The sequence below is a fragment of the Lynx canadensis genome, chromosome D3 (genome assembly GCF_007474595.2).
Source record: "Lynx canadensis isolate LIC74 chromosome D3, mLynCan4.pri.v2, whole genome shotgun sequence".
NCBI classification, from domain to species: Eukaryota; Metazoa; Chordata; class Mammalia; order Carnivora; family Felidae; genus Lynx; species Lynx canadensis.
This window is the reverse complement of record NC_044314.2, coordinates 83,931,529-83,953,950: the sequence shown is the minus strand read 5'-3', so window position 1 is coordinate 83,953,950 and position 22,422 is coordinate 83,931,529. Positions and strand designations below refer to the sequence as shown.

Here is a 22,422-nt window from a genome sequence, read left to right as displayed (position 1 = left end):
AGCAAACTAGACCAAAACAATTAAAAATATAACACACTGTGGAATATTCCTAACCAAAGAGATGAATCTCGTCACCTAGGTGAAATTTTCACATAAATGTTACTATTAAATAATTATGCCCAATACATAAATATACATCCCAAGTAGCATTTAAGATAACCAGGTATTTGTGCCTCTGCACTATGAATGTGCACATTGCTCATTACGGTATGGTTACCATTTGCAGTGACATGTGATAATGCATTTAAAAATCACCTTACCTCTGATCTTGGAACACAAAGTCTAGACAATGGAATAGTCAATGTGTCTGACGCTTGCGAAGTCTTTCTACAGTCTATGGGTGGGAATCTGACTGTAGCTATACCTTCCTGTTCATTGATAGAAGCCACTACTCCGATGCTTCCTGATATTCCTCTACCTAAAACCTAGAGACAACGATGGATTAGAACTACCGACCAGCAACGATGGTGTTCGTAACGCTCTCATGCGACAGGCGGGGAGGAGCAAATTCGCCACTGTTGTCAGTTGGCATTACAAGAATGCAGGAATTACTGCATGTTTATTACAATGCAGGTACCATGCACTGAATGGGAGTTAAAATAATAGGCCCTAAAATCTGTGTCAAGGTCATCACAAGATGACAGACTCTCAAACTCCCAACTCTAAAATATTAGTGACACCATAGGACACAAGTATTATAGTTAACATTATATAATACTGTACTAATATTTAAGTAATCTGTAGCACGGTGTGGATTAGAATTCGTGAGTTTCTCAGATTCCTTGTTTAGCTCAAAAGAACAAGGATCTTTGTCCATTCGGGTGGATGATGCCATCTTACAGATGATCAATTAATCAATGGATGCAGTGACTTGGGGAGAGCAGTGACTTGGGAAACGCTGGCTGGTTACCTGAACCTCAGACCCTATCTTGATGGTCTCTTTGAATCCTCCGAGAGCACACAGTGCAGCGACAGCCTGGCGGGCGATTCTCTGAAGTTTGGCGAGTTTCCTGCCACTGCTGCTGCCGTTTTCCAGAATGCTCTCTGCGTATTTCCCCAACTGTGGAATGTACATCAGTGCACGAGACAGAACCTACATTGAAAAAGCAGCCATGTAGTAGGAGTTAAAGCTTTAGTCATTTTTGATACTAAGAGTGATGAAGTGTCTGTAACAGTGCCTGGCTCCCGTGTCCCGAAGGAACTTCGGTTATGGGAGGGATGAAGTAACTATGAGGTATGACCATTGACTCATGCCGTATCTGCCTTATAGAATTAGGACTGCACACACACAACCTCAGCATATGGGACAAACACTGTGTTAACAGAACGAAAGCAAAATCTTAACCTGATGGAAAACCATCACAGCATACTGCCTACATCTCAATACCCACTTTCTTTGAGGACGTGCTATAAGGCACTCACTTGAAAAATGACAGTGGGAAAATGGGAATTGATTACAGATCCCCAGATTTTAGGAAACTAGACTTCTGTTTGTAGTGATGAATTACTGATAGAGCAGTCTGGGGGTATAAATCACAGGGACCTCCTCAGGACTTAGTAAATACACGTAACAAATCCAATAAACCAAGGCTGTGTGATTTCCTAGTGTCAGTACCAATCAAACACAAGCAAAGAGAAACAAGGAGTTCCGTTCTTTCCCTGAGAATACAGTCCGGTCTTCTGCAAAGTTAGAACTGGCAGCGACAGGGGACATAGATTAACAGAGGTGAAACCACTAAACCAAAGCAAATATGTGGTGTTGGTGGGGGTGGGAGAACAGCTAACCAGTCTATCTGGCGAATTTGGGAAATCTCTCTTTACTAGAATATGACCCTTGCTAGGCAGGATTCAAATGCTGAAACAGAACACAAACTTCCTCCTCGCTTCCTCGATGAGGCAGTGACACCGTGCTAACCTTTTCTGCTGTTGTGGTCCATATCTGAGCAGCATTTGACTCGGGTGCCATCAGCAAGCTATGAAGCAAGGCAATCACCTCTGCGGCCATGCTGTTTGCCACGTGCCCGCTGATGAAGGGTCGGACGGGGTCAGTCCTGCAAGCGTCAGGAGGGAAAGGGTCAATGCCCAGGGATGGTTAAGAATGCAGATGGGGGGGCTTTTAGGGTTATCATCAGATGGAAAAATTTTCTAATTATACAGGAAAAAGTGGATTCATTGAGAAAAAGAGATGCTAAATTATCATCAGGAAAAGAAAAATCACTTCATTCATATTCCTTCCAGTAGCTGAAGAATCCTCTGAAACAACACACCTCAACCTTGAACCGCGTAAACCATCAGGATTGAGGGAAGACGCCTAATTCCTGGCTTGAAAGAATAGCACACCTTGCAGACTTGTTGGAGGCAACACTCACTCCTCTCTACTCCTTAGAGGTTATTGTATACAGTTGGGCTGGTGGGAAGTATCGTTTGGAAGAAACAGAGGCAGTAAGACCTGAGTTTACTAATGCTCAGAAAAGCCATAGCTGGTGTTCCTGGTGGCGGCCTTTCTCAGAAATACAACCCTCTGGCTACAGCTGCCCACTTGGCCAGCAGCGCCACCCTATTCACCCGCCACAACCTCGGCTGGGTATTTTAAGCCCTCAGTCCTCGTTTTCTGGCAGGTCGAGGGGATGACAGACGATAAAAACCCAAACCACAAGTCCATTACAAAGTAGCTCTGAAAAAAACGTGGACAGGGAAAGACTACCTTGCAAGCTCCGAGTTCCTCTCTCGGCAAATGGAGGTCTGGGCGGTTTTCTTCTTGTCGCCTGTGGACAGTCCGCTCACAGTCTCTGGGGTGATGGACTCTACAGGTGGCCCAATGCTGACGATGAGGCCAGACTGTGCCCACTTGGTTGCCTTCCGAAGAGCGGCTGCGGCCTCTTCTGTAATCACTTCACAGCAGCCGCCCTGGAGGGAGGTTTGAGACAGTCACCACACTCAGCTTCCTTACCTGTTAAAGCCTACTTCCCAGTTACCAAGGCAACCCGGGCTCATTTCTAAAAATTCACATGTCAAAATACTATGTGTAGAAAGTTAATTTCCCATAAACATCCCATGTCCTCACCCAGTCACACAATTGTTAGTCCTCTAGATTTCTTTCCATGCAGTTTTGTGTTGTTTTTTTTTTTAATGTTTATCCATTTTTGAGAGAGGAGAGACAGAGCATGAGTGGTGATGAGGGGCAGAGAGAGAGGGAGACACAGAATCCGAAGCAGGCTCCAGGCCCTGAGTGGTCAGCACAGAGTCCAACGCGGGACTCAAACCCACGAACCATGAGATCATGACCTGAGCTGAAGTCGGACACTTAACCAACTGAGCCAGCCAGGCGCCCCTATTTCCATGCAAATTTTGGCATACATAATCATGGATCTTACTTCACACAGTTTTTCTATTTATTTTTATCAGTTAACAAAAATATCATGTGTTTTGATATCAGTATATACAGATCTACCCAGCTCTTTATATAGTTGTATGGTATTTCATTGTATGCATATAATTTAAATTTTTAAATTAAAAAAAACCTGAGGTATAATTGACACATAGCAATTTGTTTAATCAATCCCGTATTTAGGGGTATACAGATTCTACTTCGTTTTCTTATCAACAGAACATGAAGAGCATGGTTGTATCTAGATACTTGAGAAGGACTATTTACTCTCATCTTGACCGCAACGGGTATTCTCAATCTTAACTTCGTGTGACAGATGAAAAAGGATATATTACTATTTTTAATCCTTTGTTGTGTAATTTGTAAATGTGGGCATATTTTTCTATTTTTTATGAGCTATGTGTCTTTATTTCTTATCTATTACTCTTCTAACCTTTCATATGTGATCCCTTTTAAAGTATTATTAGGCTACAAAACTTCATTTTTTATTTCTTACTCTTAGAGCGAGAGAGAGCATGTGTGCAACGGGTGAGAGGGGCAGAGGGAGAGACAGAATTGTAAGCAGGCTCCACACTCAGCATGGAGCCCAATACGGGGCTCGATCCCATGATTGTGGTATCATGACCCAAGCCGAAATCAAGAGCCAAAATCAAGAGTTGGACGGTCAACTGACTAAGCCACCCAGGTGTCCTGCAGTTTTAGGCTGCAAAACTTTTTTTTTAATGTTTGTTTATTTTTGACAGAGAGAGACAGAGGGCAAGTGGGGGAGGTGTAGAGATAGGGAGACACAGAATCCAAAGCAGGCTCTAGGCTCTGAAACTGTCAGCACAGAGGCTAACGCGGGCTCGAACCCACAGACTGTGAGATCATGACCTGAGCTGAAGTCGGACACTTAGGCAACTGAGCCACCCAGGTGGCCACAGGCTGCACAACTTTCTTAACAGAACTAAGAGAAAACTTCTAGGTCAAAACCAAGAGGTCTCTTTTATATTTTAACATTAATGACAAATTGATTCTAACTAGTTCTCTTGAAAACAGCTTCAGTTAAGCCAGTAACTTCGATTTCTCACCCTGCCTCCTTGTGGTAACTTGAATTTTTTTTTTTTTTTTTTTTTAAGCGTCTCTTGAAAACCGAAAGCATGGTAAGTGCCCTTCAATCGTGGGTCTTGTCAGGGCAAATATTTCCGTATTGGGTTTACCTTCGTCATGTCTCGATCCATTTTCACAACTTTCTCCATGTTGGCGCCAGTGCCAAGTCGGAAGGGCCGTCCTTCGGAGCTACTAGAAGGGAAGGCAGAGAGAGGGGGCCATCTTACGGGCAAGGTCAAGGTGGCACTGCATGCCCGTGGGGCAACCTAGTGCTGGTCGGAGCTGAACAAACTCGAGACTCCGAACCTATGATCCCAAGAAGGCCTGGGAGGCACTCGGGAAGTGATCTAAATCCCAAAGTGAGGGGACTTTAACTGCAGCATGAATTGGATGCCTTGGTGTGAATGACTGGATGTTCCTGACAACTCAGCTTCCTCTGCCTCTCCGAACACTCCTTCACCAAATTTGCACTCTAAAATCCTGCAATGCCCAAGAATGCTTCTTGGTGATTTCCGCATCTAGCAGGACCTGCCTGGCCCTATTGGTTCATACAGTAGCCCAGGAGTGCTTCCAGCTGCCATGATAGCAGACAAGGGACCAATTATGAGGAGGACACCATCATCCAATCATTTATCTGGAGAAAAAAGTCTTCCACCTGAGACATACACAGGCGTCCTCAACTCTCTCGTGTGCTGTGGTAGGCCTTCCCATCGTCCGGGCTCCCACTAACAGGGCCCCGGGGGTCTGTAATCTTTGGACAGTAAGTATATTTGTACTTTCCCATTGAGCAATCATACCATTCACCTTCAGTGAATTAAAGTTTTAAAAAGTTTCTCTTATTTCTCCACCTCACAGTCAATGGTATCCTTAAACTGACCAATGGCTGAAGATGCCAATAACTAAAACCAGCCCGCGTTATTCCTTCTCGAAGTCCAAATCACACCACAGACTCTCCACTGAGCACAAACAATACATTCTCAACAGGGCTTTTGCTCTCTGTTGGGTCTGAAGAAACAGTACCGAGTCATGGATAACAGCTTGTACTCTGCGGTCAGAGGCCTGCGTCTGTGATTCAGCTCTGCCTCAGTTTCTCCACTGTAACAACAGGGATGACAGGAATAGTGGTTGCTTCTTAGGGTTGTCAAGAGGGTGGAGATAGTTGATGTACATAAGGGGCTTACAGAGTCTGAGGACACAGAGCTATTACAATCATCAGTTACCTCAGTAACGGCTGGAGAACCTCATGGGACGACTGGTCTTCCCGCTTGTGGATAAAGATAGACAGCTTGCCATCCACTGCTTCACTCTCTTCTCCAGGATCTTTATCTCCTTTCAAGGAACTCTTGGGACTGGTTTTCGTCAACGTAGTGTCAGGTTCAGAAGCAGTTGGAGAGAGAACTGTCTGACATCCTTTAAAAGCGAACAGAAAAATCACAACGTTATTTGTGCAGCTCCCCGGCACAGGGCAAGCTCAGATTTTGGAGTCTCTCTTCCTCCCTTCTCCCTTCTCCTCCTCTCTCATCATAGGAGGCACAGCGGCAGCTATAGGTGATAGACCGTGGAAAGCTCAGTCTGGCCTGCCCCGGGAAGTGGGTGCCACAGCGCCCTGCTGGGACCAGGAGCTGCTCACCTGGGACCACGTAATCTGCCAGCTTTGCTAAGAGCAATGAGGCTATCTTGGACGCTGGGTCGCTGGGATCCTCCTGCTCACTGTTTAGGGAGGGAACGGAGTAGCTCCACGGTGGGAGCTCCACGTTGCCACAGTCTTCCACGCTCATCAGCGGGAGCGCCGCCCGGCACAGCTGAAGAATGATAAGGACGAGCTTTGGAGATGGGCGCTGGTCAAGCAGCAGGGAGAGGAGTTTGGACACACAAGCTGGCTGGCTCAGGATGGCTTTACCTATGTGACTCCTGGAAAGAGGGAAGAAAAGGCACACGACACTGGGCATGTTGGTCTGTAGAAGTTCAGATGTGAGAGTTCCCTAAACGAGGACGAACAGATTCACGAGGAAGACACACATTCGGCATTGTGTTTTTATAAAGGAGATCTGAATCTGAGCTTTTCTGTAAATATCTAATGAAGGCTCACAAGCGACCACTCAAAACGAAACATTTCTGAGCAGTTGCTGATGCCCAATGTTTACTTAATTGCGATGCTACAGTTCAGCATGATTCACAGGGCACTGCGACTCTGAAATCCAAACTAGGAGACTTTCCGTTTAACCTTTTATTCCTTTTTAAGGAGTGCTTCAAGACCAAAGATACCACACAGTATTGTATAAGCCTCAACAGTCTGCAATCTGTCCCAGCTGAACCTGTGACACCTTTCTTTCTGAGAAGAAAACCAAGTCGAGCAGAAACCAAAGAACAGCAGCCTTATGTAGACAAGCCGCTGTGGACCTCACCACTCACCCAGGATGTTATCAACCAACCACCCCCTCCTCCCCACCCCCCCCCCACCCCCCGCAGATTATCTTCTTTCTGAAGACACAGCATGAGAACATGAGTCAATTACAGGTCCTGACTGATTATTCTTTACCTTGCTATATAATGAGGGTAAGGATTTGGGGTTACTTAATGCAACTGTATCTACTTGAAAGGCTAGCAGCTGTTGCCAGCAAAACATTAAAGCAAATGACATCATCTTATAATGTAGATATTCACCTAAATAACCCTCACACTTTGGAACTACTATTTTTCCAATGCTTTTCTTCTCTATTGTTCTTGAGGCAGGAGCAGGTCAGAATGGCCTCATAATTTAGATGTTTCAAAGACAATCACCACCCAAAGGAACCCCAATCATTCAAGAGGAAAGCCACTTTCTCCCACAGCTCCGGCTGGGCCTTCCATACCTTGAGAGATCATTGAGAAGACTAAGGACATCCTGGAGGGCATCGTTCCCGGCGGCCTGGTTGCCACAGCACTCAGTTGCTCGGGCAAGATGGTTGGTGAGAAGGCTGGACACCTGACGGGCCAGCCCTGAGTGCACGGCCTCTGTGGAGCCACCTACAGAGTTTAAAAAAAAAAAAAAGAAAGAAAAGAAAAAGGAAAAAAAAAAAAGAAAAAAGAAAAAGGTGAGAACCCGAGGAAGCCATGGCGAGCCTGCAGGCATGGTGAATCCTCTCTCTCAGCTTCCCTGCATTAAAGCCCTCCTCTTGCCCAATCTCTTCTCTAACCTACTCAATATTCCATTAGCTACCAAAATAAACCGAACAGAATTCACACAAAACTAAGGAACATATTTTGATTAATAGGGAAGAATCACCATTTTCTTCCTGTGATGAAAACCTGTTGATTTTTATTTTGTTTGGAAAAAAATTTTTAACATTCATTTTTGAGAGACAGAGTGTGAGCAGAGGAGGGGCACAGAGAGAGGGAGACACAGAATCCGAAGCAGGCTCCAGGCTCTGAGCTGCCAGCACAGAACCCAATGTGGGACTTGAACTCACAAACCTTGAGATCATGACCTGAGCTGAAGTTGGACGCTTAACTGCCTGAGCCACCCAGGTGCCCCTAATTTTTTTTTTTTTTTTTAAGTAGGCTCCACACCCAGCATGGAGCCCACCACGGGGCTTGAACTCCCGACCCTGAGATCAAGACCTGAGCTGAGATCAAGAGTCAGACACTTAACTGACTGAACCACCCAGGTGCCCCGAAAACCTGTTGATTTTTAAAACTCCCACCCTACCTCTCCTCAAACACAATTAAAGACCTTTTGGGATCTTTCCATTTTCACTGTAGATCCAGAGGCCCCTCCCCGCACCAAGCAGCTCTTGTAAAAAGCCACACAAATTAGCTGTCATTTCCTCAACTTTCTATGCTGTCTTGGATTCCTGTGCCTACACACACTGTTTCTGTGCTCCCTCTGCACTTCACATGCACCTAAAATATGGCACTGATCACACTGTAATCATTTGTTCATTGGTCTATTTCCCCCACTGCACCCTATTTCTTAAGAGTAAGAGCAGTCAAAGTCTTGTTCATCTTACGCCTGGCTCTCGACAATAAAGTGCACAGTGAATGAATAAATAGAGAAGTCAACAAGCTGTATACGCAGGCCTGGGATATTATGGGATATTCAACTTCACTTTTTCAACTGGATTGGTAAAAACAGAATTTGGAAATGGCACTTGAAAATGCAACTAAACCATTTCATAAGAGTATTTATTTGGAGACTGTTAGCAGTATTGACAAAAAGGAAATGAGGTATCTTTTCAATTTCCTGGCTTACTGTACTCTTTCAGGTGATTATCATTCCCCATCCCCCCACCTCCCCAGCCACAGCTTTACTGAGGTATGACTGACAAATACAAGTCGTATACAATTTAGGTGGTTCAATGTGCATTTTTTAGAAGGTCTACATGATTATAGATATAGATATGTATATATACTCTGAAAGGATTATGGCAATCTAGTTAATATATCCACCAGCTCACTAATTACCTGTGTGTGTGTGTTTGTGTGTGTGTGTGTGTGTGTGTGTGTGTGTGTGTGTGTGTGTGTAGAACTTATTCACTTTGTAACTGGAAGTTTGACCCTCTGACCTACATCTTCCCATTTCCCCCTCCTCCTAAAATTCTTAGCAGCCACCATTCTACTCCTGGTTTCTAGGAGTTTGGCTTTTTTCTTTTTACTTAAAAATTTTTTTTTAATGTTTATTATTTTTGAGAGAGAGAGAGAGAGCAAGTCAGGCAGGTGTAGAGAGAGGGAGACACAGAATCTGAAGCAGTCTCCAGGCTCTGAGCTGTCAGCACAGAGCCCGACATGGGGCTCGAACTCACAGAATGTGAGATCATGACCTGAGCTGAAGTCAGATGCTCAACCGACTGAGCCACCCAGGCGCCCCACAGGAGTTTGGCTTTTTTAGATTTCACATATAAGCAAGATCATTCACTACTTGTCTTTCTGTGTCTGGCTTATTTCATTTAGCACAATGCCCTCTAGGCTATTATTTAACGTCAGTGTAGCCATAAATTCCCAGAGAACCATGCTGACGAAGAGGCTCTCCTGAAATCATTAATTGATTAAATCCATAATTAAATAAACACGTCAACAGAAGAAATCAATGAATTCTAAAACAGGATCCTGCTTCTTACCTTCTTCTTTTTCCCACTCAACGCAGCGGTTGGCAAGCACCTGGAACGCTGCCCAGGCCATGGTGGCTACCTTCTGTTTCTTGGTTTGTTTCTCACTGGAGCCGGACTCTGTCTGACTGCTCAAGCTACACAGTCGGTCCATGAGCTGCACAAGGCCACTGCGAACCAGGCACTTCTCTTCACTCCTGGGCCAGGCAGGAAGGGTACATGAAATAAACATAACTGACCAACCCTCAGGTTGGTTATCAAGGGGCAGAAAACATGCCAGTATCATTCTTTACCGCCACATATAACCAAACACAAAAGTACTTCTTTACGGTGAGGATTTCCTTCATAAATAAGAAACTTCAAGTTCTGGCTTGTTCATATAGAATAGCCAAGTAAAAACAGAAGGTTGCTATAACAGAAAAAAAGTTGTATGTTTTATCACGAGGGGATTCATAAGGGTACTGAGAAAATAAATGTGCATTTGAAAAAAAAATTTTTGCTGAACATATTAAATAATTTCCTAGAGGCCTTTTTCTTTCCTTCAAACCTCTACTTTTTGACCATGTGATATAATCCCTATTGGCCGCTTTTGATCATGTAGGAATTCAATAATATGGAATTTACATAGAAATGCTAGGTGTCTGTCAGGAGGTAAACTCATTTAATCACAGTGATAGTGTCACTGGATAATCAAAGCAAAAAAACCCCAGGGAATTTTTTAATTTAGAAGTATTTTTATTTAAGCAACTACACTGCAATGCAATTCACCCACAGTAAAAAGCCTTGCTTACCTGGTGTAAGGTATGGTACACAAGAGTCCGATGCTATTTGCACATGCGATAGGGTAACGAGCACACAGAGAAACCACAGAGGTCATGGTCTCGCCAAAGGCTTCCTGGACCTGCTCGACCATCCCACCACAGGTTAATTCTTCAATTCTATGAAACAGAACCAAAGTGCAGGCTTCCTGAGCCATGGCAAGTGACCATGAACATAAGAGCAGGCACGTTCTGAGAAATCCAAGAGTGTCTAGATGAATCCCGAACTGAAGGGATGTTAGAGATCACCAGTGTTTCCCAGACTGCAGGACCACAGAAGACTGTTAGGCAGCATTTCTTAAGTTGCCTCAAACACAATGCCCATGCTCTAGAGAAGTCTGGGGAATCCTAGGCTAAGTTAAGTCAAGCAGGGTTCTCTACTGTAGGACTACTCGGAGCCTTACAAGGTTAAGGTCCACAATAACTCTAAGAGCAAGAGAATGGTACCCAACATTTCCCAAACGTATTTAATAATGAAGCCATTTGAAACAGGCCTGCAATATCCTATGCAGCACTGAATTCTGTAAATGTAATTGTACTCATGAGAAAATCAAGGCCCAAATAGATTAGCTAAGTGTCCTTGTCAAGTTCACACTGTGATTATTAGCAGAGTATGAGAATCCAATTGATATGAACTAAGACTTTCCCAGTGTAAAAACACAACCTGGGGGCGATTCTACAGCAATTAAGATTAGTTGAAAACTGGAACTATCCGGATTCATCTACAAAGATAGGCCATAGAATACTGTTTATAATAACAAAAATAAATAAAACCTAAGGTTGAAAAGTAGGGATTGAGCCATAAATAAAGGTTCGGGAATACGATGCAGTGGTTACACAGCCACTAGAGACATTACAGGAGGAATCTATGGTGAGAATAAAGACAGAACAAATACACTAGAGTGTTAACAGGTTTTATCTTGAGATGCTGGATTTACAGGTGATTTTCTACTTTACACTTTGGGATTTTCTGCATTTTTTCAAATGTTTGACCTATGACATTAACAACTGACGGAAAAAGGAATAATGCTGCCAGGGTTGTGGAGAAATTATTCTGGATGGGGCACCAGGGTGGCTCAGTCGGTTAAGCAGCCGACTTCGGCTCAGGTCATGATCTCGCGGTCCGTGGGTTCGAGCCCCGCGTCGGGCTCTGTGCTGACAGCTCAGAGCCTGGAGCCTGTTTCAGATTCTGTGTCTCCCTCTCTGACCCTCCCCCATTCATGCTCTGTCTCTGTCTCAAAAATAAATAAACGTTAAAAAAAAAAATGGATAAGAAAAATTATTCTGGAAGTAAGTTGTGGTAGCCAGTGCTACTCACTGTGCCTTGTGGCTTCCCTTTGGTTGGATGAGCATGTGACCAGCCTGGCCAATAAGCCAGAGCTCTAACAAGGGGACGGACAGCTTTTGAGACAGCGGTCGCCTCCTCTACTGGGCTCCTGGGAGTATCACGGGCTGGGGCGCACCTGCGCTGGACATGAGCAAGCACTGAAGTTTTGTTTTGTAAACACCGAGACTTGGGAGGGTTTTGCTTCCAAAGAATAACTTGGCCTCTCCTGATGGACACAGAAATTTCTCAAGATATTCATGCGAGCTCTTGCTAGTTAACACATTTTGCTCCAGCCACTGACCCCTGCTTATTGGCCAGAACTCCTCAAAGAGCTGTCAGGAGACACAAGCAGCCCCAAGCATCTACTCTAGGACCTGTAGACAAATGCCTTTTCTATTTCTATCTGAAGATCTTTGAAGCCCAGTAGGGAACAGTATAGAAAAACTCCTCACAAATACAAAATGTTCTTCAAAGTTCTTATCTACGACTAGGTTTTTAGAAATTAATTTCGCCAAGGGGCGCCTGGGTGGCTCAGGTCACGATCTCGAGGTTTGTGACATCGAGCCCTGCATCGGGCTCTGTGCGGACAACTCAGAGCCTGGAGCCTGCTTCGGATACTGTGTCTCCCTCTCTCTACCCTTCCCCCATTGGCACGTGCTCTCTCTCTCTCAAAAATAAACATTAAAAAACAAATTTTAAAAGAAATTGATCCAGTAAAATAAGCACAAAAGTACACAAAAATATAGGTGTAAGAATGTTACTACATCACTGCTATTAATGCAAAAATAAAACAAAAAATGAAGGAGAGTAAGAGAAAATGAACCATGTGTCCACCAGAAGGGGATGAGTTAAATAAGACATAGCCATCCATATAACAGAGGTCCATGAAGTTCTTAAAAATGATAAAGCAGGGGTGCCTGGGTGGCTCAGCCAGTTAAGCATCTGACTCTGGATTTTGGCTCAGGTCATGCATCTCACGGTTTGTGGGATCGAGCCCCATGTTGGGCTCTGTGCTGACAGTGCAGTCTTCTTGGGATTCTCTCTCTCTTTCTGCCCCTCCCCACTCATGCAGGTGCTTTCTCTCTCTCAAAACAAACTTTAAAAAAAAGAAACTATAAAGTTGGGCGCCTGGGTGGCTCAGTTGGTTAAGCATCGGACTTTGTCTCAGGTCATGATCTCACAGTTCGTGAGCTCAAGCCCCGTGTCAGGCTCTGTGCTGACGGCTCGGAGCCTGAAGTCTGCTTCGGATTCTGTGCCTCCCATTCTCTGCCCCTCCCCACCCCCCCCCTTAAAAAATAAACATTAGGGGCGCCTGGGTGGCGCAGTCGGTTAAGCGTCCGACTTCGGCCAGGTCACGATCTCGCGGTCCGTGAGTTCGAGCCCCGCGTCGGGCTCTGGGCTGATGGCTCAGAGCCTGGAGCCTGTTTCCGATTCTGTGTCTCCCTCTCTCTCTGCCCCTCCCCCGTTCATGCTCTGTCTCTCTCTGTCCCAAAAATAAATAAACGTTGAAAAAAATTAAAAAAAAAAAATAATAAATAAATAAACATTAAAAAATTTTTTTTTAACTATAAAGCAGATCTTGAAGTAATGACATGAGAAGAGATATATCCAACATATATGAGCAAAACAATTCTCATGGCAGTGTTCTATTGTAGTATAATATAATCTGAATTAAGGGGAAAAAAATCACACACATACATACTTCTGTGTACAAGGAGAAACAGCCATTTATGTGTGTGTAGTTGATACAACAAGCTCTTAGTTAACAGGGTGGAATTCAGAAGAGGAGGAATAAAGGGACTTTTACTTTGTTACACATGCTGCAATTGTTAAAAAAAAAAAATTGTGGAATACTTTTACAAAAATAAAAATAAAGATATTGTTTTAGGGGAAAACGTTAGCAAATACCCGTCTAAAATACGGCCTCATGAATAATCTTTGGAATGCCTCTTGCACACTCCAGACAGGATGGTATGAACTAATAGAAACAACTGACCTGGGTCCTCCCTGAAGGACCATCGTCACTGGACCCACAAGGTGCGTCACACCCCCGACGCGCACAGCAGCCGTCAGCAATTCCCGCATGTGCACTAGGGCCTGCTTGCGAGTATTTCCCCTCCGCCACCTCGTCTGTGCAGCCAAAAGAAAGCTGCTGCTGGACACCTGAAACGCATGAGAAGGAAGTCCACCTGACTCTTGCCGACTGCCACAGGCCCCCATGCCATTAGGTGGTATTCCTCTGTATTCAGCAAAATGGACATACAGCTTGGTCAGGGTTGGTGCCGATGAAAGCAAACAGCTGCCCCAGCAGGACACTGTAGGTGGGCTTGTCCCTGCTGTCCTCGATGGCCAGTGACTGCAGGAGTGTGAAGGAGCTGCTGCGGTGGCTGGTCACATGGCGCCGCCTATGGGAAAGCAAAACCAGAAATTCAGGGAGCGTGTTTTGATGACTGTCTTCAGCTCACGTGGGAATCCAACCTTGGCCATTAGTCATTTACCTCTGATTTGCTCGAGTAAATTCCAAATCTTCATTACCAATCATTTCCAGGTCAGAAGGAGCCGACATGCTGCGAAGAAAAACAGGCTGCCGCACAGCATGAGATATCACCTTTGTTTCTGAAGCTGATTTACAAGCTGAAACAGAAAGCAATAAAAAGGTTGGCGTATCTGCTATCCAATTTGTAAGGACAGCAACAACAGCTACGCTATCAGTCTAAGAAAGATACTCTTTGCTTTCTAGGAGACTTCAGGATTCTCTAGGAGGTTCTAATCCAGCCAGCATTGCACACTGGTGACTTTTAGGCCCATTCTTTAAAATCAAGATATTAGGGTTAAAAAGGCATTTTAGTGTGAAAAACTAGAATCTTTCTTATTAAATTGGGTTTTAAAAAAAGGCTGAAAGATTCATTTAATTTCATAAACTCTCAATGTTCACCTTCATATAAGCGTTCTAAAAAGCCAGAGAGGACAGAGACAGTAATTTCTAGAATAAAAAATTTCTTAACTGAAATAAATCCAAATACTGTTTTTTTTTTTTTTCCAGAGACAGCCTTCGTTCCCCCTTTAATCCCAGATTTATTCAGTTGATTTACTGACATTTGGTAGTACCTTGGCTTTGATCATAGTTGGTGCGAGTAAATATCACACTTGAGCTAGAATCCGACTGGCCCTTCCTCTAAAATATACTCCTTAACGCTATCCAGGAGACTAGTTGTATTATAAAAGAATATTTAATGGAAGATGACAAAACTACATATTAAGATCATCTAAGGAAAAAAAAAAAAAGTCAAGGTTATTTTGAATTGGTCTTACGAATGGTTAGGGGCACCTGGATGGCTCAGTCAGGTAAGTGTCTGATTTCGGCTCAGGTCATGATCTCATGGTTCATGAGTTCGAGCCCCATCTCAGGCTCTGTGCTGACAGTCCAGAGCCTGGAGCCTGATGCAGATTCTGTCTCCCTCTCTCTCTGCCCTTCCCCCACTCATTCTCTCTCCCTCTCCCCCCCCCCACAAATAAATAAAACATTAAAAAATTATTTAAAAAAGAATGGTTAGACAGCTTCAGTCTTAAAAAATAGTTTTTTTTTTTAATTTTTTTTTTTAACATTTATTTATTTTTGAGACAGAGAGAGACAGAGCACGAACGGGGGAGGGGCAGAGAGAGAGGGAGACACAGAATCAGAAGCAGGCTCCAGGCTCTGAGCCATCAGCCCAGAGCCTGACGCGGGGCTCGAACTCAGACCGCGAGATCGTGACCTGAGCTGTAGTTGGACGATTAACCGACTGAGCCACCCAGGCGCCCCTTAAAAAATAGTTTTTGAAGATGTTATTGCTCAGCAAACTATTGGTTCATGATCTCTGATGGAAAGAACCTCTTGGAAAGCATCATCAGCCTTACTGGGTGGTTAAGTCTTTCTATAGGACCTTGAATTAACCAAAGCTCAGTGTGACTACGGACGTGGTCAGCACACCGTCTCAGTATGTGATCACACTGCACACCCTGGTACATGTCCCTGGATGTTCTCAGCCAACAGTACCCTTTCACTAGGGGGTCAGAAACCTGAGTCCCCCTGGACTTCTCTCCCATGCGAGGGGAGCCCTGGGCCCATCAGCTGGGATGAAAACAGTTTGCTTGCTTGGCAGGGTCCATCGGGTTAGATAACACAGAGTCTCCTGTTTATTCATCCTCTCTCTCAAGGTAAGAAATAACACTTGTCGGGGTGCCCGGATGGCTCAGTCGGTTGAGCGTCCGACTGCGGCTCAGGTCATGATCTCACAGCTCATGGGTTCGGGCCCCACATCGGGCTCTGTGCCGACAGCTCGGAGCCTGGCGCCTGCTTCGGATTCTGTGCCTCCCTCTCTCTCTGTCCCTAACCCACTCACATTCTGTCTCTGTCTCTCTCAAAAATAAAGAAACATTAAAAAAAAAAAAAAAAAATTAAAAAAAAAAAAAAAAAAGGAAGTAGTAACACTGGTCATTATAGGCTATGCCCAGTGTTGGGGATCAGGCTTAAGAAAGACGACTCATTGATTTTCCTGAGGAATGTCCTTTCAGGCTAACAATTAAAATGTGACCAGGAAAAAAAAAAATAGTGAAACTGATGTTAGAAGGTTCCACATAATGACTAAATGTGCAATATAAACTCGGCTTTAAGAGGAAAATGTGATGCATTACAAGATTCATAATGTTGACTAATTATGCACATTACTATGAAAGCGACAAGCCCAAAACTAAAAATCCACGTTACTGGGCTCCCAAGATGCTCCCAAGAAACACCGAGTAAGGCAGGTGAGGAGGCACACCTGACGCTCAGACGGACTCACAAGCCACCACATGAATTCGATGAGAAAGTAAAAGGTAGAATAAAAAAATGCTGAAATTTCTTTTTCTCCTTCCTATGAGAGCACAAGAGTGATTTCTCTTTAAGGAGCTGGTGTGTATTTTCTACAAACGGGCTAGTGCAGAGAGCCCGTGCAGGGCTGGCTTTGTACCCGGAGTTTCTGCAGGGGTCCCCGAGATGCTTCTTGTGAGGCCGGACTGGGCCGCAATGGTGACATGTAACAGCAGCTCGGCTCGGTTCATCAAACTCTTGACTAACGTCTTCGTTTTAGCCAGTGGGTGCGACGGTTTCTGAGTAAGAGAATTCACTTCTTGTAGGAACTTCTCCCTGGAAGGAAAGGCTAATGCGCATTTAGTCGTTCTCAGCTTCACCGAAACCCAAGTTTCGTAATTATAAGGATACGAGAAGATAGGGGGAGACCAAGCCAAAGAAAGCTGAGAAACATCGCTCCCCTTCCCCATCAGAAAGGAGCAGCCTTGTCAACGGACCAGTGTCAGCTCCCTTTGCCCAGTTTCAGATGCACCTATGCTGACTTTTGAAGGCTAAACTAAAAATTTCCATGTTTACAAACTGAGTTCCAACTCAAATATTCAGTGAATGCATCAGATTTTTAAAAAGTATCTCCTAAGAGTATACGTCATCACAGTGTAAGCATCACAGTAGTAAATTAGCTTTGTGTAGTTATTAACATCACTAACCTCAGTGATAGGACCATGTTTTCAAGATCATTTCCATCAAAGGAGACTTCCTTCATTGAACACAGAAGTTCTAGTTCTTTCATTTTGTTCTAAAGAAGGAAAAATCAAGAAAAGATGGTAGGCAGGATCTGCAAAAATTGAGTTTTACTATTCACGTTAAGAGGAACAGAGAATTTCAGGGGGGGAAAAACCCACCACCTCTGGTCCATATTTGTACGCCAGAGCACATTTGTAAGTAATTATTTGATATTTTAATGATTACAGATGGCATTGACTACTTTCTGGGGACTTCTCCAGTACCTATAACTGCCTTTTGTTTTTGAAGGCTTAGAAGCAAAATTTGACAATGCTGGTAACTTCCTGATAAAACTATTAATCAGTTAAGAACTGCCTAATGAATAATTTATTATTTGTATCATTGATATGTTGATTTAGTCAATCTTATTTAATCTCTGTCAAGAATGGATACATTTTGGTGTGTGCGACATCTTAACAAGAATGATTAATTGGTCTCTATACATACATGATATATACCTTTGCACTGTAAATACCAAAGCCCCAGTGATCAAGCCTACAACTTGCTCACCTCATTAAAATGGTAATCATAGAAGAAGGGCATGTTGTTCTCCAGCTTCCCCTGCATGGCGTCATCAACCTCACTTTGCCATTTCTGTTCCAATTCTGCAACACTCTAATAGGTACATTAAAAAATAAAACAACGCGAGAATAGGTACAAAACAAAAACCAGTGCTATCTGCAAATTTGGAAATCTTAGTCCTAATGTTTCAAAACTTCAGGTCACTTTTTTTTTTTTTTTTAAAGTAGGCTTTATGCCCAGCATGGAGCCCAATGTGGGGCCTCAACTCACAGCCCTGAGAGGGAGAATAAGAATCAGGTGCTTAACCAACTGAGCCACCCACATGCCCCTCAGGTCCCTTTTAGAACTTCATTACAGGGGCACCTGGGTGGCTCAGTCACTTAAGCATCTGACTTTGGCTCCAGTCACAATCTCATGGCTCCTGAGCTCAAGCTCTGTGTCAGGTTCTGTGTTGACAGCTCCAAGCCTGCTTTGGATTCTCTCTCTCTCTCAAAAATAAACAAACATTTAGAACAATTTTTTTAAAAACTTCATTACATTTCCAGGAAAGAAATTATTTCCAACAGTTGTAGGAGAAATCTAAGTGCTTTCGCCTTCACTTACCTGCAGCTGTCTCTCCATGGCATTGAGTTTCTTGAAGGTCTCTCCCATAATTTTACACAGTAAGTCATATTCCTCCGCATGTTCTTCTTGATACTGGAAATTTATTAGGGACTGCAGTGCATCGACCAAATTCAAGTGCTTAATAACACAGGAGACCACCATTTCCTCCATCACATCGGGCTGAATTACTTCTCTGTGATTACGAAGGAAATGAGTCAAGTATATGCCATGCTCTCAAATTACCAATCCCATATTCAATCGGTTGGAGGGTGTAGGCTTTGATTTAAATATATTAAATACATTAAACCACACCTTCTTTATTACAATAAAGAGGCACGACATTATGATGGCTTTCATATCAAGTTGGCAGTAATTTACTGTTTAACTGACAAAACTGACTTCAGCTGATAAAATGAAAATCAAAATTAAAGAGACTTCATTTTCTATAATTTGTATATTTTGTGTCAGAATCGTATTAAAGCTGGAATAGGTTGAAGGATTAAAAAAAAAAAAAAAAAAAGATCTCTAGCACCATTTATGCACCATTACAGCTTGTGATATTTGGATGCTGGGCTGAAAATGAATGGTACTTCTGTCTCTTTCTTTTTAAATTTCAACTATTCTTAAAATTTTTCTCCCTGAAATGGGCAATCGTGTCTCAGAAGACAGGGCAGAGGCCACCAGACTTGAAGCAAGAATACTACAAAGACGTTTGCAACTGCACAACTTCATGTTCTACATCAAAGACCCCTCACCATCTCTCTGGACTAAGGAAACCCAAGTTGAGGACTAGGAGTAGACGGTCAAACCACCATGGAAAAACCTAGAACTTGTCAAACCTTCTCATGCCTCAGAATCTTATGGAAAACTGGTCAAAACATCGATTACTGGGCCCCATCCTCAGAGGTTCTGATCCACTAGGTATGAGATGGGGCCCCAGAACTAACAAGCGCTCAGACAGTGTTAGCTGGAGGGCCCACACCTTGAGACCTGAGGACCTGGAATACCACCTGGGGGTACTCCCCAGAGTATCTGGTTAGCATTCATAAGTAAATGCACAATTAAAGGCTCACTTGCTAGACTATAAAAAATTTACCACCACCCCCCCCACCTTCCATTGTCTAAACAGTTTTTTTTTTTTCCAATGGGAAAAGCAGAGCACCGTTTACCAACATACTTTATACTTGGTCTGAATTGAGGTCTAGCACGCCCAGAAATTTCCCTGAGCTTTATCATGATTCCTGGAGGCAGCCTGATCCGGGGCAGGTCAAAGTAGTTTCCAACAGGAGGCACGAGGACGTCAGAGGGGTAGGTGAATTCTCTGTCTTCTTCGATGGTCAGTGGCAGTGGAGATGGGCTTGGAGTAAGGGCAGGCGAGATCACGCCATTGGCCTCCACCTGCCACTGGCACCTGAACAGACAGAAGAGAGGATCTTCACTCCTCTTCCATCTGAAAAGAGCTACTTAAAGTTTGCAGATATACCAAACATCTGAAGGATCACATTATATGTTAGGTATTCATCAAGCCTTCCCCAGAAGCTAAGGAAAATGAGCATTATATGAAATCACATCTTTGGGAATCTACCTTCTCCCCAACATTTTATTATGAAAACTTTTAAGTATATATAGCAAAGTTGAAAGCATTCCAAGGTTAACACCCATATACCCGCCGCCTAGATTCTAGAATAAACATTTTGATATGTTTGCTTTATCACTCATCTACTCATCCTTTAGGGGATCCTTTAATTTAATTATGCACTATTTGGGTTGGAGAAAAGCTTCTGCAGTTCAAGGCTGTAATTTCAAATTTAGTAAAGTAAGGACCAAAAGGCACTTTTCATCTTCTTTCTTAACGACAGTGACACCCTCGGGATTGTCAGGCAATATGCACAATGAGCTGGGAAACGGACTCAAAGTAGTTTGCCATATGAAGTTCTTTCGCCTTTGTGAGCAAAACTAGCCCTATCTGAGCCTTTTACCTTTGTAAAAGTTTGGACCGCAATAGTTCCTGACAGGCTTCTTCTTCTTTGGTGATTTCTGGTCCATTGTACAGGATTCTCAACATGGAGCAAGCTAACACGGACAGACCTAGAGCCAGGTCTACCAGAAAGGGCAGGCCTCCGGACACATCCTCCGACGACTCCTGCAACGCAGACAGGGGCAGACCACACTGGTCAGCGTGCACGGCGGAGCACTTCGACCTGTGTGCACCGCGCTGCACGGTCCCCAACCACAGGGGCTCACAGAGCAGCGTCGAGTATTATGGCTATGGGACACAGGCACAGCACCCAACACCATGAGCAGAAAGATGGTGGCACAGAGTGAAGGCTGAACACAATTCTGGAGAGAGAAGAGCTGATAAGACTCCATATTAGAGAGAGCACAAATCACGTGCAAGATTCTTTGGGTCGATTCCTCTCTGCTGTGCCTATCCAGGTATAAATCACTACTTCGCTGGGTCACTTCCATCCTGTGCTCGAACCAAGACGTTGTCAATTCTCATACTGAGTTCATTCAACAAATATTTGAGTACCTACTGTGTACCAGTCATTGTTCTAGGCCCTTGCAATACAGCAGAGAACAAAGATTCCTGCCCTCACGGAGCTTCCATTCTAGCAGGTACTTCCGCTCTAGAGTGTGTTAGCTTGGTGAAACTTAAGCAATCTCCAAGTCTAAAATAGGTTTTACAAATCAAGCAACTCAAGGGGCTAGTAGAACTCCTACCACTCTCTCATTTTTTTCCGGCTGGGAAAAGAATTCACATAGATTCACGGGGAGGGAAGTAACTATTTGGCACTAAAAGGAGTAGACTGAACCTGCATACAGGGTTTCAATGGACCATATACAGAGTATAACATACCCAATTAAGCAGAGACGGAGCCTTTGAGAATAGAATGAAAATCTGATCCTAGCACTCTAAAAACCCGGAATCCCAATGCTTACTTCTATTAGGTGTTCGAGTCTTCTTCACCTATGGAAAGATGCTAGAGGCAGATTACCTCTCCAGGCTTTGAAGATGGAGCCCCTAGCAGTGGGTTCTTTCTGTGCCGCTAAACGGATTTTAGGTCACAGCTAGTTTCAGTTCACAAAACTACTACTTATGAAAGTAGTCTACTACTGCCAAATGGAAGAGATGGATGAAACAGTAGCTCATATTTTGCCCGGTCTCCGGGGCAAATATGACGTCTGTAAGCAAGGCACACAGGAGAAAGTACATTACGCCCACAGCGGTGGTTAGGTTCCAGTACCTGAGCGCGAACTGTGCAAGCAAAGCCCCACATAGCTTTATCGGGAGTGTTGTGTTCACGGCCACTTCTCATTTCAAAGGAGAAGGTGACTGTATCTCCTTCCACCTTAAAATTTAAGGGGGGGGAAAATACACTTTAAAAAAAAAAAGACACATGATTTTCAAGAGAGCAATGAATTTCAGAGATTTACTTTCAAAAGGGCCACAGCAATAATTCACTCCTTTTCTCAATCGCATGTTTGACTCAAACTCCATCCCCTCTCTCCTCTGGACACCAGCCTTCCGGGGGTCTCTCCTGACCAGGTAGTCTGGGGACGAGGCATCTGGGAAATGGGCCACGATCACCCAATAGCAGGATCGGAGTATAGATTAAATCTTGGCCATAATTTCAATCGATTCCTCAGACTTCTATTCTTTCTGCCCTCCCCCCTCCCCACCACCTCACTTGTGCCGGGAAGGCAGGCAAACGGCCTGGATCTTGAAGAACAGAGTGCTGCGAGACCTTGCTCTGTATTGCGGAACCAACACCACGAGTAATGAACAAAACATAGGAAATGAGAGAACGATTAAAAGTGTCGTGCCGATGCAGATTTGGATGCATCCAAACTACACCCCTGGACATAACTTGCTCTCTACCACTGAATTAAAGAGGGTAGGTAACGCACACGAGATACAAGCTTCCAGAACAGACTTTGGAGAGGTTTTCAAGTTTTAGTGGGCATTTCAGTTC

General features: G+C 43.9%; 1 protein-coding gene across 10 annotated transcripts in view; it reads right to left on the bottom strand.

The window, feature by feature from the left end:
• Positions 1 to 22,422, bottom strand: part of HECTD4 (HECT domain E3 ubiquitin protein ligase 4) — a 193,090-nt gene that overhangs the window by 55,883 nt on the left and 114,785 nt on the right. For 8 of the 10 annotated variants that reach the window (XM_030336783.1, XM_030336784.1, XM_030336787.1 and 5 more), the window contains 20 exons: positions 21,694 to 21,798; positions 20,425 to 20,588; positions 19,623 to 19,856; positions 18,446 to 18,638; positions 17,831 to 17,935; positions 17,245 to 17,333; positions 16,698 to 16,873; positions 14,205 to 14,340; positions 13,970 to 14,111; positions 13,703 to 13,869; positions 10,353 to 10,499; positions 9,574 to 9,758; positions 7,330 to 7,483; positions 6,108 to 6,388; positions 5,698 to 5,887; positions 4,588 to 4,669; positions 2,705 to 2,907; positions 1,916 to 2,051; positions 911 to 1,093; positions 261 to 425 (listed from right to left, as the gene is read on the bottom strand). In XM_030336783.1, coding sequence (XP_030192643.1) covers positions 261 to 425; positions 911 to 1,093; positions 1,916 to 2,051; positions 2,705 to 2,907; positions 4,588 to 4,669; positions 5,698 to 5,887; positions 6,108 to 6,388; positions 7,330 to 7,483; positions 9,574 to 9,758; positions 10,353 to 10,499; positions 13,703 to 13,869; positions 13,970 to 14,111; positions 14,205 to 14,340; positions 16,698 to 16,873; positions 17,245 to 17,333; positions 17,831 to 17,935; positions 18,446 to 18,638; positions 19,623 to 19,856; positions 20,425 to 20,588; positions 21,694 to 21,798 — 3,237 coding nt within the window. The remainder of the gene's footprint in view (positions 1 to 260; positions 426 to 910; positions 1,094 to 1,915; positions 2,052 to 2,704; positions 2,908 to 4,587; positions 4,670 to 5,697; positions 5,888 to 6,107; positions 6,389 to 7,329; positions 7,484 to 9,573; positions 9,759 to 10,352; positions 10,500 to 13,702; positions 13,870 to 13,969; positions 14,112 to 14,204; positions 14,341 to 16,697; positions 16,874 to 17,244; positions 17,334 to 17,830; positions 17,936 to 18,445; positions 18,639 to 19,622; positions 19,857 to 20,424; positions 20,589 to 21,693; positions 21,799 to 22,422) is intronic. The other 2 variants (XM_030336785.1, XM_030336789.1) reach the window with 2 other exon arrangements.